The sequence below is a fragment of the Thamnophis elegans genome, chromosome 4 (assembly GCF_009769535.1).
Source record: "Thamnophis elegans isolate rThaEle1 chromosome 4, rThaEle1.pri, whole genome shotgun sequence".
In the NCBI taxonomy this organism is placed as follows: Eukaryota; Metazoa; Chordata; class Lepidosauria; order Squamata; family Colubridae; genus Thamnophis; species Thamnophis elegans.
The window spans coordinates 139,894,530-139,912,067 of NC_045544.1; the positions used below are offsets into that span (position 1 = coordinate 139,894,530).

The 17,538-nt window shown below is 48.4% G+C and overlaps 1 protein-coding gene across 1 annotated transcript in view; it reads left to right on the top strand.

The window, feature by feature from the left end:
- The window catches only part of NCOR1 (nuclear receptor corepressor 1), a 156,216-nt gene that overhangs the window by 72,665 nt on the left and 66,013 nt on the right, over positions 1-17,538 (top strand). The window contains exons 18-20 of the mRNA XM_032216146.1: positions 9,530-9,681; positions 11,811-12,000; positions 17,155-17,328. Of these exons, the coding sequence (XP_032072037.1) occupies positions 9,530-9,681; positions 11,811-12,000; positions 17,155-17,328 (516 nt within the window). The remainder of the gene's footprint in view (positions 1-9,529; positions 9,682-11,810; positions 12,001-17,154; positions 17,329-17,538) is intronic.

A 17,538-nucleotide genomic window follows, 5' to 3' on the forward strand; every position in this document is an offset into this window, starting at 1 on the left:
GGGAAAGGAAGGAGGGAGGGAAGGAAACAGGGAAAGGAAGGAGGGAAGGAAGGAAACAGGGAAAGGAAGGAGGGAAGGAAGGAAACAGGGAAAGGAAGGAGGAAGGAAGGAAACAGGGAAAGGAAGGAGGGAGAGAGGGAAGGAAACAGGGAAAGGAAGGAGGGAGGGAAGGAAGGAAATGGGAGGGAGGGAGGGAAGGAAGGAAACAGGGAAAGGAAAGAGGGAGGGAGGGAAGGAAGGAAACAGAGGGAAAGGAAGGAGGGAGGAAAGGAAGGAAGGAAGGAAACAGAGGGAAAGGAAGGAAACAGGGAAAGGAAGGAGGGAGAGAAGGAAGGAAACAGGGAAAGGAAGGAGGGAGGGAAGGAAGGAAACAGAGGGAAAGGAAGGAGGGAGGGAAGAAAGGAAACAGAGGGAAAGGAAGGAGGGAGGGAAGAAAGGAAACAGGGAAAGGAAGGAGGGAGGGAAGGAAGGAAACAGGGAAAGGAAGGAGGGAGGAAGGAAGGAAACAGGGAAAGGAAGGAGGGAGGGAAGGAAACAGGGAAAGGAAGGAGGAAGGAAGGAGGGAGAGAGGGAAGGAAACGGAAAGGAAGAAGGGAGGGAAGGAAGGAAACAGGGGAAGGAGGGAGGGAGGGAGGGAAGGAAACGGAAAGGAAGGAGGGAGGGAAGGAAGGAGAAAAGAGAAGAAGAGACAGAAGGAAGGAGGGAGGGAAAGATGGAAAGGAAGGAAGGAGAAAAGAGGGAGAGAGTGAGAAATAGCAATACACAAACTTATATACTGCTTTCCAGCTCTCTCTAAGTGCTTTACAGAGTCAGCCTCTGGCCACCAACAATCTGGGCCCTCATTTTACCCACCTCGGAAGGATGAGTCAACCTGGAACCGGTCAGGATCAAACTGGTGGCAGTGGGCAGAGTTTAGCCTGCTGCTGCATTCTAACTACTGTGCCACCATGGCTGGCTGGCTGGCTGGCTGGCTGGCTGGCTGGCTGGCTGGCTGGCTTCCTTCCCTCCCTCCCTCCCTCCCTCCCTCCCTCCCTCCCTCCCTCCCTCCCTCCCTTCTTTCCTTCCATCTTTCCTTCTCATTTTCCTTCCCTTCTCCCTCTGTCCCTCCCTCCCTTTCTTTTCTTCCCTTCCACTTTTTTCTTTCTTTTCTTCCTTCCTCCCCCCCTTCCTTCTTCCCCCCTCCCTCACTCTCTCCCTCCCTTTGTAATAGCACTTATATACCGCTTCACAGTGCTTTCCCGCCTTCTCTAAGCGGTTTACAGAGTTAGTCTCTTCCTCCAACAATCTGGGTCCTCATTTAACCCACCTTGGAAGGACGGAAGGCTGAATCAACCTTGAGCCTGTCAGGATCGAACTTCCTCAATGAGGGCAGAGTTAGTAGCCTGCAATACTGCCTTCTAACCACTGGGTCACCTTTCCTTCCTTCCTTCCTTCCTTCCTTCCTTCCTTCCCAAGCAATAGCGCTTAGACTTATATACCACTTCACAGTGCTCTATGGCCTGTAAGCAGTTTATTGAGTCAGCCTTGAGCCGGTTAGGATCGAACTTCCTGGCTGTGGGCAGAGTTAGTAAGCCTACATCCCCACGGGTGCAGTATTCTTACAATTCCCTGTAAAAATACTGGGAGTCCTTGACATACAGCCACTCATTTAGTTACTGGTTTATAAATGGGGCTGAAAAAAGTGACTTAGGACGGTTTTCACGCTTACGACCACTGCAGCATCCCCATGGTCGCGTAAATCAAACTTCACACGCTTGGCAACCGGCTCATATTTATGAGGGCTGTGGTGTCCCCGGGATTACGTTGTCCCCTTTTGCGACCTTCTAACAAGGAAAGTCCACAGGAAGCCGGATTCACTGTTGCTTAGCAACGGGAGCGCTTCTCTTTACGACTGTGGCGAGAAAGGTCGTAAAACGGGGCAAAACTCACTTAGGAACGCTCCCCTTTAGCAGTGGGCATTTTGGGCTCAGTTGTGGGTGTAAGTCGAGGGCAGTTTTTTTTTAAGGGTCGTCGTAACTCCCGAACAGACGCTAAATGCGTGGGTGTCGGGTGAGGATTGCCTGCACGGCGTTATTATATTCTTTTCATGCCTCTTTATTGTTGCTATTCATGTATTTCATGCCATGTGCCCGCAATGGCGAACCTATGGCACGCATGCCCGAAGTGGCACGCGGAGCCATGTCACCTGGCACTTGTGGCGTTGCCCGTTCCTCTTTCGGGTTTCCAGCACGCGACGATCACCTTTCCGATGTGCATGCGGCAGTGCCGGAAATTGACAGAGCTGGTCTTCCATTTTCTGGCATGAGCCCGTACGCCAGCCAGCTGCTTGTCACACAGGCATGCGCACCAGCCGGGAACTGGAAGTTTCCCTTTCCGGTGCGCACATGCTCCCTGGGCAGCTTCTCTTCCAGGTTGCAGCCCAGCACGCATGCGCGCACGCTCCCTTTTTAGCACTCAGTGCCAAACAGGTTCAGCCTCATTGCCATATGCTAATAAATACTGTATTTTTCGGAGTATAAGACGCATCTTTTTCTCCCCAAAAAAGACAGAGAAAATCTGGGTGCGTTTTATACCGTGGCACGTCAAAACCGCGCTCGACTAAAGCGCACCCAATTAAACCGCGTCGCTGACGTCATCAGCAGGGCGACAACAGCGAGCGCGGAGAAAGAAGGGCGCTTTAAATAGCGCTTTGAAAGCAAGCCGATTCAAGTTAAGGTAAGGGTTAGGTTTAGGGTTAGGTTTAGGGTTAGGTTAAGGGTTAGGGTTAGGTTAAGGGTTAGGGTTAGGTTTAGCGTTAGGTTAAGGGTTAGGGTTAGGGTTAGGGTTAGGTTAAGGGTTAGGTTAAGGGTTAGGGTTAGGTTAAGGGTTAGGGTTAGGTTTAGGGTTAGGTTAAGGGTTAGGATTAGGTTTAGCGTTAGGTTAAGGGTTAGGGTTAGGGTTAGGGTTAGGTTAAGGGTTAGGTTTAGGGTTAGGTTAAGGGTTAGGATTAGGTTTAGCGTTAGGTTAAGGGTTAGGGTTAGGGTTAGGGTTAGGGTTAGGGTTAGGTTTAGGGTTAGGTTAAGGGTTAGGATTAGGTTTAGCGTTAGGTTAAGGGTTAGGGTTAGGGTTAGGTTAAGGGTTAGGTTTAGGATTAGGTTTAGGATTAGGTTTAGGGGGGTTAGGTTTAGGTTTAGGGGTTAATTTTAGGTTTAGCATTTACAGCGTGCTTTTTTCTCCACGCTGTTGTCGCGCTGTGATGACGTCAGCTACGCGGTTTCGTCGAGCGCCCTTTAGTCGAACGGGTTTTGTGGTGGAACCGTCTTATACACCAAATGCAGCAAAAATGGATGTGCAGAGGGTTTGGGAGGCCTGCAAAATACTCCTGGGGGCTGGGGGAAGGGAAAAACAATGGGCCGTTTTTTGCTCATTTTTGCCCCCCAGTCCCTAAGAGCACTCTACAAGCCTCCTAAAGGCTATGCATGCCCTGTTTTTGGCAAAAAAAAACAGGCTCATTTTCACAAAAAAAAGGGCCGTTTTTTGCTCGTTTTTCCCCCGCCCCCAGTCCCCAAGAGCACTTTGCCAGCCTCTCAAACTCTCTGCAGGTCCCATTTTTCACAAAAAACGAGGCGTGCTGAGGGTTTGGGAGGCCTGCAGAATGCAAAAAACGGTGGTTGTTTTTTTAATTTACCTCTTCAAAACCCTGGTGCGTCTTATACTCCGAAAAATACGGCAAATAAATACATTTAGGAGGAGGAACCAGGAGGCTTGCCCCTCACAACCCAAACTGGTAGGACAGGTTAACAGGTGGTCCTCAACTTGCAACAGTTCGTTTAGTGGCCCTTCGAGGTTATCGACGGGGAAAAAAGCGACTTACGACCGTTTCCCCAGCCAGATTTTCTAAACGGCTCGACCACACCCCCTGCTTTGTAGGACGCCCGCGTGGTTCTCCCCGTCTTCTTCTTCTTCTTCTACGGGCATCCCGCCCTCCCTTGTTTGCTCCACCGTGTCCTGTGGCCATGGCGGTGCGCAACGAGGGCGGCGTGTAATGGAAAGTTTCCTCTGGCCTTGGACGCACTCCAGGCAAGGATCACAGCTGGGCTTGCCCTGAAGCCCCTGTTAAATGTCAGAGGGATCAAGTTACTCAGCTTCCCCCACCTTTTTTTTAAATCTCTGTGTGTCTCTGTGTGTGTCTGTGCGCGCGCGCGTGTGTGTATGTCTGTGTGTGTTTGTGTCTGTGTTGTTGGAAAAGGGTATTTGCAAGTACAACCTCTCTCTCTTTCCCTCTCTCTTTCCCTCTCTTCTCCCTCTCTGTCTTTCTCTGTGTCTTTTTCTTTCTCTTCTCTCTGTCTTTTTCTTTCTTTTTCTCTCCGTTTTCTCTTTCTTTCTTTTGTCTCTCTCTCTTTCTCTTTTTTCTCTCCATCTCTTCTCTCTCTGTTTTTCACTCTTTCTTTCTCTTTTCTGTCTCTGTTTCTCTTTCTCTTTTATCTCCCTCTCTCTCTATGTCTTTCCCTTTTTTCCCTCCCTCTTTTCTCTCTCTCCTCTGTTTTTCACTCTTTCTTTCTCCTCTGTTTCTCTTTCTCTATCTTTCTGTTTTTCTCTTTCTCCCTGTTTTTCTTTCTTTCTCTTTTCTTTCTCTGTCTCTCTCCTCTTTTTTTCTCTTTCTCTCTATCTTTCTCTGTATGTGTCTTTCTCTTCTCTCTGTCTTTCCCCCTTTCTCTCTTTCTTTCTCTTTTTTCTCTCCCTCTTCTCTCTCTCCTCTTTGTTTTTCACTTTCTTTCTGTCTTTCTTTTTTCTGTCTCTCTGTCTGTTTCTTTTTCTTTGTCTTTCTCTTTTATTTCCTTCTCTCTGTCTTTCTCTTTGCTCTCACTCTTCTCTCTCTCCTCTGTTTTTCACTCTTCTCTTCTCTTTCTTTCTCTTCTCTGTCTCTGTCTGCCTGTTTCTCTTCCTCTGTCTTTCTGTTTTTCTCTCTCCCTGTTTTTCTTTCTCTTTTTTCTCTCTCTCCTCTTTTTTCCTCTTTCTCTGTATCTTTCTCCGTGTGTGTCTTTCTCTTCTCTCTGCCTTTCTCTCTCTTTCTCACTCTCTTTTTCTCTCCCTCTTTTCTCTCTCTCCTCTGTTTTTCACTCTCCTTCTCTGTCTTTTCTTCTCTATCTGTTTCTCTTTTTCTGTCTTTGTCTTTCTCCCCATTTTTCCCTTTCTTTTTCTCTTTGTTTCTCTTCTCTCTCTCTCGTCTCTTTGTTTTTTCTCTTTTTCTGTATCTTTCTCTGCGTGTGTCTTTCCCTTCTCTCTGTCTTCCCCCCCCTCTCTTTTCTCCCTTCTTCCTTTCTCTCTCTGAGAGAAAGATCCCTTTCCTGCAAAAATCTAAACCGCAATTCAGTTGTCCAGAACAGAGAGATTAGTGTCGCTCGGGTGACTGCCACGTGGGGTGTGGTTGTGTACTCCGTGACCCACAAAAGACGTCTTTTAAAAGAAAAGCAGCGGAGGCCGGCGGGAACCTCCCCGCCTGCTTCTCCTTTTTCTCCCCGTTTGCAAATAGGTATTTATTCATTTAAGAAAATTGATTCGGCTGCCCAGTTGGTGAGTCCAGGCAACTTAGAGAAATAAAAAAAGAAACCCAATGCAAACCCCCCCCCCCAATCTCTCTTGGCAACAACAGTCACACATAAAGGTAATCCTCGACCTACGACCACAACTGGGGCCCACATTTCTGTTGCTAAGTGAGACATTGGTCAAGTGACTCTTATCCCCTCTTGCGTCCTTTCTTGCCGCAGTTGTTAAGTGAATCACTGTGACATGGTCGTTAAGTGAATCTGGCTTCCCTGTTCACTCTGCTCATCGGAAATTTACAAAAGGGGATCACGTGACACACACCCCCCCCCAAGGACACTGCAATCCATCATAAAAATGAATCCGTCGCCAAACATCTGAAGTTTGATCTCGTGGCCAAGCGGAAGCTGCAACAGTCGTTAAATGTGAACAATAGTGACCCTTCAAAGATGCAAGGTGCTGAAAAAGGGACCTGCGACCATTTTTCACACTTAACGACCATTTTCACACTTGACCATTTTGCATACTTAACGACCATTTTTCACACTTACCGGCCATTGCAGGATTCCCCACGGTCACATGATCAACATTCCAACGCCTGTCGGTGATTCATATTTATGATGGTTTCAATGTCCCGGGGGTGACGCCATCCCCTTTTACGACCTTCTGACAAGCAAAATCAACCGGGAATAGCAATAGCAATAGCAGTTAAACTTATATACCACTTCATAGGGCTTTCAGCCCTCTCTAAGCGGTTTACAGAGTCAGCATATCACCCCCACAGTCTGGGTTCTCATTTCTCCCAGATAGATGATAGATAGATAGATAGATGATAGATAGATAGATAGATAGATAGATAGATAGATAGATAGATAGATAGATAATAGATAGATAGATAGATAGATAGATAGATAGATAGATAGATGATAGATAGATAGATAGATAGATAGATAGATAGATAGATAGATGGATGATAGGTAGAGAGACAGAGAAAGACAGATGGCTGATAGATAGGATAAGAAGATTAGATAGATAGATAGATAGATAGATAGATAGATAGCAATAGCAATAGCAGATAGACTTATATACCGCTTCATAGGGCTTTCAGCCCTCTCTAAGCGGTTTACAGAGTCAGCATATCACCCCCAACAACAATCTGGGTCCTCATTTTACCCACCTCGGAAGGATGGAAGGCTGAGTCAACCCTGAGCCGGTGAGATTAGAACCGCTGAACTGCAGAACTGCAGTCAGCTGAAGTGGCCTCCAGTACTGCACTCTAACCACTGCGCCACCTCGGGAAGCCAGATTCACTTAACAACCGTGTCACTAACTTAAGAACTGCAGCGATTCACTTAACAACTGCGACCAGAAAGGTCGTAAGAGGGGATAAAAGTCACTTGACCAATGTCTCACTTAGCAACGGAAATTTGGGGCTTAACAACCATGTTACTAACTTAACCGCTGCCATGATTCATTTAATCACCGTGGCAAGAAAGGTCATAGAATGGGGCATGACTCGCTTAACAAATGTCTCGCTTGACAACAGGAATTTGGGGCTCAACTCACTCATGGTGACATGACCTTCCCTGTGATGGAGAACTGAATTTCTCAGAATTTCTTAAATATCTACCGTACTTTTCGGAATATAAGACACACTTTTTCACCCCCCTAAAAGAGAGTGGAAATCTTGATGTGTCAAACATTCGGAATATACTGAATATGGCCATTTTGAGTCCCCTTCGGGGGAAAAAGGCAGCATATAAATACAATAAAATCAAAATCAATCAATTTTGAGCTTCCCCAAAACCCCGCCTCGTGGCTCTTGTTTTTGCAAAAAAAAATGGAGCACGCAGAGGGATTGGGATAACTGCAGAGTGCTCCTGGGGGCTGGGGAGGGCAAAAATGACCGTATTTTTCGGACCATAAGATGCACCTTTGTATAAGACGCACCAAGATTTCGAAGAGGTAAGGAAGAAAATAAACAGCCCCCAGGAGCGCTCTGCAGGCTTCAGCAGGGCTGGGGAAAGGCCAAAAAACGAGTGGAAAACGTGCCGTTTTTTGCAAATACGGAGGCATTTTTGCCTTCCCCCAGCCCTGCTGAAGCCGGCAGAGTGCTCCTGGGAGGCCGGGGAGGACAAAAACTTATTTTTTGTCTACTTACCTCTTCAAAATCTTGGTTTAAAAATTTAAAAAGCACAAAAAATCCCCCTTTTTCCCCCCTACTTACCTCTTCGAAATCTTGGTGCGTCTTATACAAAGGTGCGTCTTATAGGCCCATTTTTCCACAAAAATGGGACGCAGGGGCGGGGCTTCGGGAGGCTAAAAAATGGCTGCATTTGGTGTATAAGACGCGCCAAGATTTCCACGCTCTTTTAGGCGGGGGGAGGGGGGAGAAGGTGCTCCGAAAAATACGGTATTTTTTTTTTCTTCTTTTCCTCTTTGAAACCTTGGTGCATCTTCGACTCCGTTGCGTCTTATAGTCCAAAAAATACGGTATATTAATCTTCTCTGAAGTTCCTTCCTCCCCATTTCTACTGGCAAATCCAATTATTGTCAGGCAGTTGGGGCCATTGGGTTTTACGACTGTGTTTTAAGAGACGTTCCCTCTAAAGGAGAATATTTTTTAGCTCAGGGTTGAAATGAAGGCTCCTGGGTGCCCTCTGAACTTGGTAGTTTTCTTGCAGGCGTTCCGTGACCTAACTAGGTAACATCATCAGTGCTAGAAGGGAGGAGGAGGAGGACTGTGAAGTCTTTGGTGCTATCTCTAGGTTGCTTTCTTGCAGATGTTTCATGATCCAACTAGGGAACATCATCAGTGGTAGAGGGGAAAAGGCTTTGTAGAAAGGAGGAGGAAGAGGAGGAGGAGGAAGATTGTGGGGTCCTTGGTGCTCTCTGAGCTGGGTGGTTTTCTTGCAGACGTTTCATGACCCAACTAGGGAACATCATCAGTGCTAGAGGGGAGTGGGGTTTGCAGACTGGAGGAGAAGAAGAAAAGGAGGAAGAGGAGGATTGTGGGGTCCTTGGTGCTCTCTGAGCTGGGTGGTTTTCTTGCAGACGTTTCATGACCCAACTAGGGAACATCATCAGTGCTAGAGGGGAGTGGGGCTTGCAGACTGGGGGAGAAGAAGAAAAGGAGGAGGAGGAGGAGGATTGTGAGGTTGTTGATGCTCTGTGAGCTTGATAAGTTGTTTTCCAGACGTTTCATTACCAACCTATAGCAGATTTTGTGTTATTATTTTTTCCCTTCTACAACACCTTACAGTCATTACATCAACATTGTTATGTCATCCTATCTGTACATGTATATAATATTTCACTTCTATATTTACACACTTTATACACAGTTCTATATATATTTGTATATATTGTTTTTTGGCTGAATTAATTTTATTCCTGTTTTGCAGCCATTTGTACCAATTGTTCCAAATTTCATAATATTCTGACTCTTCTCTATCTTTTAATTTCAGTGTTAATTTGTCCATCTCTGCACAATCCAAAGTTTTTTTATCACTAATTCGTCCGAGGGGGGTATTATTTTGTTTCCAGCATTGGGCAAATGCTATTCTAGCTGCAGTTAGCAGATGTGTTAATATGTACTTAATTTTCTTTGTATACTTCCCTTTGATTATTCCCAGCAGAAAGATTTCGGGTTTGTATTTTATCTATTCTCCTGTAATTTCTTGCACCCATTTGCAAATTTTTGTCCAATATTTTTGTCTTTCCGGGCAGGTCCACCATATGTGATAAAAAGTCCCTTGTACTTTTTTACATTTCCAGCAGGTCGGCTTCATGTTTGGGTACATTTTAGCCAATCTTATTGGTGTCATTACCAACCTAGGTAACATCATCAGTGACAGAAATGAGATAGCAGGAAAAGAGAGGAGGAAGAGAACTGGGAGTCCTTGGTGCTCTCTGACGTTTCATGACCCAGCTAGGTTACATCATCAGTACTTGTTTCCTCTTTAGAGAGTAATTTCACTTCTTCTTTATGCAGAATATTTCTGAGGGTATTTTTCTTCTTCCTCCAGGATCTTTGCAATGGACTCCAAGCCTTCCCTGTTAAATCCCACCGGACCCCTGCTGGTATCATCCGCAATTAAACAAGGAGCGATGGATTTGCAGCAGCTTCAGCACCGAGCAGCCATCATACCACCAATGGTAAGTGCTGAAGAGATGCATCCTCCCCTTTCTTCTAAGCCTAGAAAAAGATATAGAGCAGAGGTGTTGCCTCACCATGCTTTAAGAGGGGAGAATTTCCACTCCCAGAATCCCCCAGCCAGCATGCTTTAAGAGGGAAGAACTTCCACTCCCAGAATCCTCCAAACATAATGCTTTAAGAGGGGTGGACTTCCACCCCCAGAATCCCTCAGCCAGCAGGCTTTAAGAGGGGTGGGCTTCCACTCCCAGAATCCCCCAGCCAGCATGCTTTAGGAGGGGTGGACTTCCACCCCCAGAATCCCCCAATCAGCATGCTTTAAGAGGGGTCGGCTTCCACGCCCAGAATCCCCCAATCAGCATGCTTTAAGAGGGGTCGGCTTCCACTGCCAGAATCCCCCAGCCAGTATGCTTTAAGAGGGAAGGACTTCCACTCCCAGAATCCCCCAGCCAACAGGCTTTAAGAAGGGTGGGCTTCCACTGCCAGAATCCCCCAGCCAGCATCCTTTAAGAGGGATGGACTTCCACTGTCATAATTCCTCAGCCAGAGTGCTCTAAGAGGGGTGGGCTTCCACTCCCAGAATCCCCCAGCCAACAGGCTTTAAGAGGGAAGGACTTCCACTCCCAGAATCCCCCAGCCAGCATGCTTTAAGAGGGGTGGACTTCCACTCCCAGAATCCCCCAGCCAGCATCCTTTAAGGGGGATGGGCTTCCACTCCCAGAATCCCCCAGCCAGCCTGCTTTAAGAGGGGTGGGCTTCCTCTCCCAGAATCCCCCAGCCAGCCTGCTTTAAGAGGGGTGGGCTTCCACTCCCAGAATCCCCCAGCCAGGATGCTTTAAGAGGGGTGGGCTTCCACTCCCAGAATCTCCCAGCCAGCATGTCTGATTTTCCCTGATGATACACCGCTAGTCCTTCACTTAACAACTATTCATTTAACAACCATTCAGATTTGCAACCGCATTGAACAAAGTGAGATAGGACTGGTCCTCACTGGTCCTCACTCTTACAACTGCTGCAAAATCTCCACGGTCACGTGATCAAAATTTGGGTGTTTGGCGACCAGTTCACATTTATGACAGTTCCAGCATCTCGCGGTCACGTGGTCACCACTGGTTAGCTTCTGAGAAGCAAACTCAAATGAAAGAAGCCAGACTCGCTTAACAGCCACATTAACAGCGGAAGCGATTCGCTTTGCAACCGTACCTGAGAAGGTCGCGATTCACTTAACAACTAACTGCCTTGCTTTAAAAAAATGGAGATTCTTGACCCAGATTGTGGTCGTAAGTCGAGCACTACCTCTCCTTAAGGATTGATAAATTATTTTTTACGTGATAATTTTTTTTATTTTAAACACATAAGCACATCAACAAAAACAAACACATGACTTAAAAACAACATAGGAACAATAAGTTCCATCGTATATCATACCGCAGTTCCGAATCAGTTTCTTTGCAGTTAGTGTTTTCCCTACTATACATTTCTATCTTGCATTCATAATCACCTTATTCGTTATACATTTTTATGTACATTTCTTTATTTATTTAAACTTAGCTACTTATGACCAGATATTATTTACCTATATTATGCTATATATTTTTACTGTCATTTGTTCTCTTACATACAGATTATAGATCTACATTCACATAATTATTCTTTTTCTTTGCCATTCTTATATTATTATTATCCCATTTGGAAGGTTATAAGGTATAGTTTAGAATGCTTTGTTTACCATCCTTCGCACCTGCTAAGACACCACCTTGTTTTCTCTTTCTTTTCTTTTCTCCCTCCCTTCCTTCTCTACTTCCTTCCTTCCTCGTCTCCATCCCCTTCTTCCTTCCCTTACCTCTCCCCTACTCCTACCTTCTTTCTTCTCCTTCCTACCCTCTCTCCTTCTCTTTCCTTCTCTTCCTCCCTCCTCTTCTTCTTTTTCTCTCCCCTCTACCCACCTTCCCTTACCTCATTCTTCTTCCCTTACCTCTCCACCACACTTCTTCTTCTTCTCCTACTTTCTCTCCTTCTCTTCCTCTCTCTTCTACCCTCCACTCCTTTCCTTTCCTTCGTCCCTCCATTCTCTACTTCCTTCCTCCCCTCAAGGATTGATAGATTATATTTGTCCCCTGTCATACACCAGGAACGGCTGCCCATGATCCCCGGCTTCCCGACCAGCGGCTACACTCTCCTCCATCAGCACATCAAGGCCATGCACAAATCCAGTGTGCTGGAGGAGCAACAGCGGCAGAGACAAGAACAGATGGAAGTGGATTTCCGGAGATCTTCTAGTCCCTGCGGCTCTTCAAAGAGTCCGAACATCGAGTGGGATGGTAGGTGAAGTGGCGCCCCCCACCCCCTCTACTCATGGGCATTGTGGGGAAGCTGTTATGTGCTGCTCCTGGATGAGTGTGTGAGTCAGGGGGGCAGCCTCTGCCATCTCTCGCTGTGTGAGCCATAAAATCAAAGGGTGGGAGCATGTTGAAATATGGCTGAGGCTCTGTTTCTCAGCCTTGGGAAATTGGAAATGGGTGGACTTCCACTCCCAGAATCCCCCAGCCAGGGTGCTTTAAGAGTGGAGGACTTCCACTCCCAGAATCCCCCAGCCTGCATGCTTTAAGAGGGGTGGGGTTCCACTCCCAGAATCCCCCAGCCAGCAGGCTTTAAGAGGGGAGGACTTCCACATCCAAGGCCTTTCAACTCCGACGGTCCTTGGATGAACCCGATTATCTGGATTCCTTTCAGTCCGGTTTCAGGCCTGGTTACAGCACGGAAACTGCTTTGGTCGCGCTGATCGATGATCTCTGGTGAGCCAAGGATAGGGGTCACCCCTCTATCCTAGTGCTTCTTGACCTCTCAGCAGTCTTCGATACCATCGACCATGGTATCCTTCTGCGACGGTTGCGGGAGGTGGGAGTGGGAGGCACCATTCTTCGGTGGTTCTCCTCCTACCTCTCGGACAGGTCGCAGTCGGTGTTGGTCGGAGGGCAGAGATCGACCCCTAGGCCCCTCAATTACGGGGTGCCGCAGGGTTCGGTCCTGTCCCCCCTCCTATTTAACATCTACATGAAGCCACTGGGTGAGATCATACGCCGGCACGGGATTAAATATCATCAATATGCAGACGATACACAACTGTATCTGTCCACCCCGTGCCAACTCAGTGAAGCAGTAGAAGTGATGTGCCAGTGCCTGGAGGCTGTCAGGGTCTGGATGGGAACGAACAAGCTTGCGCTCAATCCCGACAAGACCGAGTGGCTATTGATGCTCCCTCCCAAAGATGGTCCAGCTATTCCATCTCTCAGCCTGGGGGGTGAAATTATACGCCCCTCAGAGAGGGCTCGCAATTTGGGAGTCCTCCTGGATCCGCAGCTGACTCTAGAACATCATCTGTCGGCTGTGATCAGGGGGGCCTTTGCCCAGGTTCGCCTGGTGCACCAATTGCGACCCTACCTGGACCGGGAGGCCCTTCGGATAGTCACTCACGCCCTCGTGACCTCAAGACTGGACTACTGTAACGCGCTCTACATGGGGCTGCCCTTGAAGAGTGTTCGAAGACTTCAGCTAGTCCAGAATGCAGCCGCGCGAGCGATTGTGGGTGCACCTAGGTACACCCACGTTACACCTATCCTCCGCGAGCTGCACTGGCTGCCTATTGGTCTCCGGATACGCTTCAAGGTGCTAGTTGTTACTTTTAAAGCCCTACATGGTATCGGACCTGGGTACTTGAGATACCGCCTCCTGCCAGTTACCTCCCAAAGACCTATTAGATCTCACAGACTAGGCCTCCTCCGGATTCCATTTGCCGGCCAATGTCGGCTGGCGACCCCCCAGGGGAGGGCCTTCTCTGTGGCTGCTCCGGCCCTCTGGAACGATCTCCCCGTTGAGATCCGGACCCTTACTACCCTTCTGGCTGTTCCGGCAGGCCTGGGGCTGTTGAAGTATCCAGCCCCATCCGATGTTATGTCTGTTGCAGAATTTTAATTGTTGTTTTTATTTTTGTACCCCCCCCCCTCCCTTCTTATTGTTAGCTGCCCTGAGTCTTCCGGGAGTAGGGTGGCATACAAGCCAAATAAACTGAACTGAACTGAACACTCCCAGAATCCCCCAACCAGTCTGCTTTAAGAGGGGAGGACTTCCACTCCCAGAATTCCCCAGCCAGGGTTCTTTAAGAGGGGAGGACTTCCACTCCCAGAATTCCCCAGCCAGAATGCTTTAAGATGGGTGGACTTCCACTCCCAGAATTCCCCACCCTGCCAGTCCCACACGTTTCTCTCCCAGGCTGCCTTCCACAGCTGCCTCTTGCCCGGGCTTCGGGTCAAAATCCTGAAGCGAGATGGAGAAGGGTTCTGAGGTGTCGATTTGCAGCCTTGGCAGCTGTTTGACTCCAACAACAGACTCTACGTTTCCCAGGGGAGCCTGAGAAAGCGGGCAGGCCGAGGGCACGTGCCAGCTAAATCCCGCCAGCGTTGTGCCAAGGCCAAAACCAGTGAGGAACGCAGTTGTTCTAAAAATACCAACTCGGCTTGCTGCCTGCCAGCAGGGCCCTTAAACCATGTTTGGAATCGGGCATCGAAGCAGCCGCAGTGGTGTTCTGCTCCTCCGTCGTAAATCGGAAGGTAGCATCGCCGGTTCTAATCGTGCCCATTTTTAGCTGCCCGTTAGTCCTCGACTTACATCTGTTGATTCAGTGGTTGTTCAAAAGTGACCGGCGCTGTGAAAAGTGACTTAGTAGCGTTTTTTCACACTTAACGACCGTCGTAGCATCCTGAGGGAGGAGGGACGTGATCAAAATTGAGATTCAGGGGTACCTCGGTACTTGTCGTTCATTCGTTTCGGATGACGCGACGAATATTAAAACCGGCAGGTACCGAGAAAACAGCCGGAAAAAAGAGGGAATCACGAACAGCATTCTGCTTCGAAATGCGTCGGGCGCCGAATTTGTTGCATTTTGAAGCAGTCACATCCCGAGGTATTTGGCAGCTGGCATGTACACATAGTCCTCGACTTACGACCATAAAGGAAACCACAATTTATGTTGTTCAGGGAGACATTCACTAAGTGAGTTTGGTCCCATTTTGCGACCCATCTTGCCAAGTGAATCATCGCCGTTTGATAACTTAGTAACATGGTCATTATGTGAATCTGGCTTCCCCATCGATTTCGCTGCTTAGAAGGCCGCAAAAGGGGATCTTAGGACACAGCGACGGTCATAAGTGCGAGTCAGTTGCCGAGAGTCTTAATCTTTTCATTACATGACCATGGGGATGTGAGCAAAGGTCGTAAGTGTGAAAAATGGTCATTGGCCCCTTTTTCCGGTGCCGTTGTAACTTTGAACGGTCACTAAATGAACTGTTGCAAGTTGAGGACTACCTGTATTTATGAAATTGGTCATAAAATGGGCTGGAACTCGCTTAACAACTGTCTCGCTTAGCAACAGAAGTGTTGGGCTCAAATGTGGTCGTAAGACAAGGATGACTTCTGGAGTGTTTTTTTGTTTGTTTCCTGTGTACATTTTTAAATAGCTCGTTTAGTTTGGTTGTATTGTTTTATCGTTTTTTAAAAATCCCTTTTTTGGAGTTTGTACTTTAAGGACGTGAATTAAATCCTCCTCTTCCTTTAAGGACCCCGTAATCCCCTGCGGGGTGGAGCTGGAACAGCTGAATGGAGCTGAGTGTTTTACTGGCCGGATGCCGTCCTGTTGCCAGAGCGGAGTTTTGTTTCAGCTGATATATTCTCATTACGCCCAGAGAGAAAAATATCTGCCTCTACCTAGGATCGAAGTCCCAACCTTCAGATTGTGAAATGAGAGCTTCACAATCTAGGCCTGTAGACCACTGCACCACTCAGCACTTAGGCTTATATCATCATCCTCATCTTTTAACGACCCCGTAATCCCCTGCGGGGTAGAGTCTGAGCAGCTGAATGGAGCTGAGTGTTTTACTGGCCGGATGCCTTCCGGTTGCCAGAGCGGAGTTTTGTTTAAGCTGATATATTCTCATTGCGCCCAGAGAGAGAAATATCTGCCTCTACCTAGGATGGAACTCACAGCCTCTGGATTATGAGGCGAGGGCTCCACCTCTAAACCACCACACCACTCCTCCATCCTGGTCCTCCTTGACCTCTCAGCGGCTTTCGATACCATCGACCATGGTATCCTTCTGCGACGACTGCGGGAGGTGGGAGTGGGAGGCACCGTGCTACGGTGGTTCTCCTCCTACCTCTCGGACAGGTCACAGTCGGTGTTAGTGGGGGGGCAGAGATCGTCCCCTAGGCCCCTAAATTATGGGGTGCCTCAGGGCTCGGTCTTATCCCCCCTACTATTCAACATCTACATGAAACCGCTGGGAGAGATCATCCGCAGGCACGGGATTAGATACCATCAATATGCGGACGATACTCAATTGTATCTGTCCGCCCCGTGCCAACTCAATGAAGCGGTAGACGTGATGAGCCGGGGCCTTGAGGCCGTTATGGACTGGATGAGGGTTAACAAGCTTGTGCTCAACCCAGAAAAGACCGAGTGGCTGTTGTGTTTCCCTCCCAAAGATTTGGCTACTATTCCACCACTCAGGCTGGGGGGTCAAATTTTATACCCCTCAGAGAGGGTTCGCAACTTGGGAGTCCTCCTGGATCCACAGCTGTCATTTGACCACCACTTGACGGCTGTGACCAGGGGGGCATTCGCCCAGGTTCGCCTGGTGCGCCAGTTGCGACCCTACCTGAATCGGGAGGCTCTCACAACAGTCACTCGGGCCCTTGTGACCTCTAGGCTGGAATACTGCAATGTGCTCTACATGGGGCTGCCCTTGAGGAGCATCCGGCGACTTCAGCTAGTGCAGAATGCAGCCGCGCGAGTGATCGCGGGTGCACCCCGATTCACCCGCATTACACCTATCCTCCGCGAGCTGCGCTGGCTACCTGTTGATCTCCGGATGCGCTTCAAGGTGCTATTAATCACCCATAAAGCCCTACATGGCAGTGGATCTGGATACTTGAGAGACCGCCTTCTGCCAATTACATCCCTGCGACCGATAAGATCCCATAGATTAGGCCTCCTCCGTATTCCATCGGCCAGCCAATGTCGGCTGGCAACTACAAGGAGGAGGGCCTTCTCAGCAGTAGCCCCGACCCTTTGGAACGAGCTCCCCGTGGAGATTCGTACCCTCTCCACCGTCCAAGCCTTCCGCATAGCCTTGAAGAACTGGCTCGCCCGTCAGGCCTGGGGATAGGATAGTTACCCCTCCCGAATGATGAATGTATGTTGCTTGCTATTTTATTACTTGTTTGTCCTAATGTCTGTATTTCCCCTTCCCAGTTTTTGTGTGAGCCATCCTGAGTCCCCTCAGGGAAAAGGGCGGCCTACAAATTCTAATAAATTCTAAATTCTAAATAAATTCCTAAGGACGTGAATTAAATAAAAATGGCGGCCTGGAAAGATACTCTTTCTCGCTTAATAACGGAAGCTCTCCCTTTCCTCTTGCCAGCAAAGACAGTCGCCTACATGCCTTACGCCGAAGTCAAGCGCGCCATGGATCAGGAAGCCCAGATGCAAAACGCAGCGGCCCGATCGGGCTCGCCTTACCGCCTCTCTCCCCGGGACATGAACAAGGCTTCGCCCCAGCCGGACATGAATGCCACCCGTTACAGTGTCCCGCCAGGTAAAATTCTCATGCCCCTCTGCTCCCCTCGGCTGCTTTTAGGGGACGAGGAGTGGGAGTGGCCGGGGAGTCACAATTTGGGGCCCTTGGTGCTTTCTGAGCTTTGCAGTTTCCTTGCAGACGTCTCATGACCCAGCTAGGTAGTGTCATCAGGGATAGAAGGGTTTGCGGGGAGGGGAAGGAGGATGGCGGGGTCCCCGTTGCTCTCTA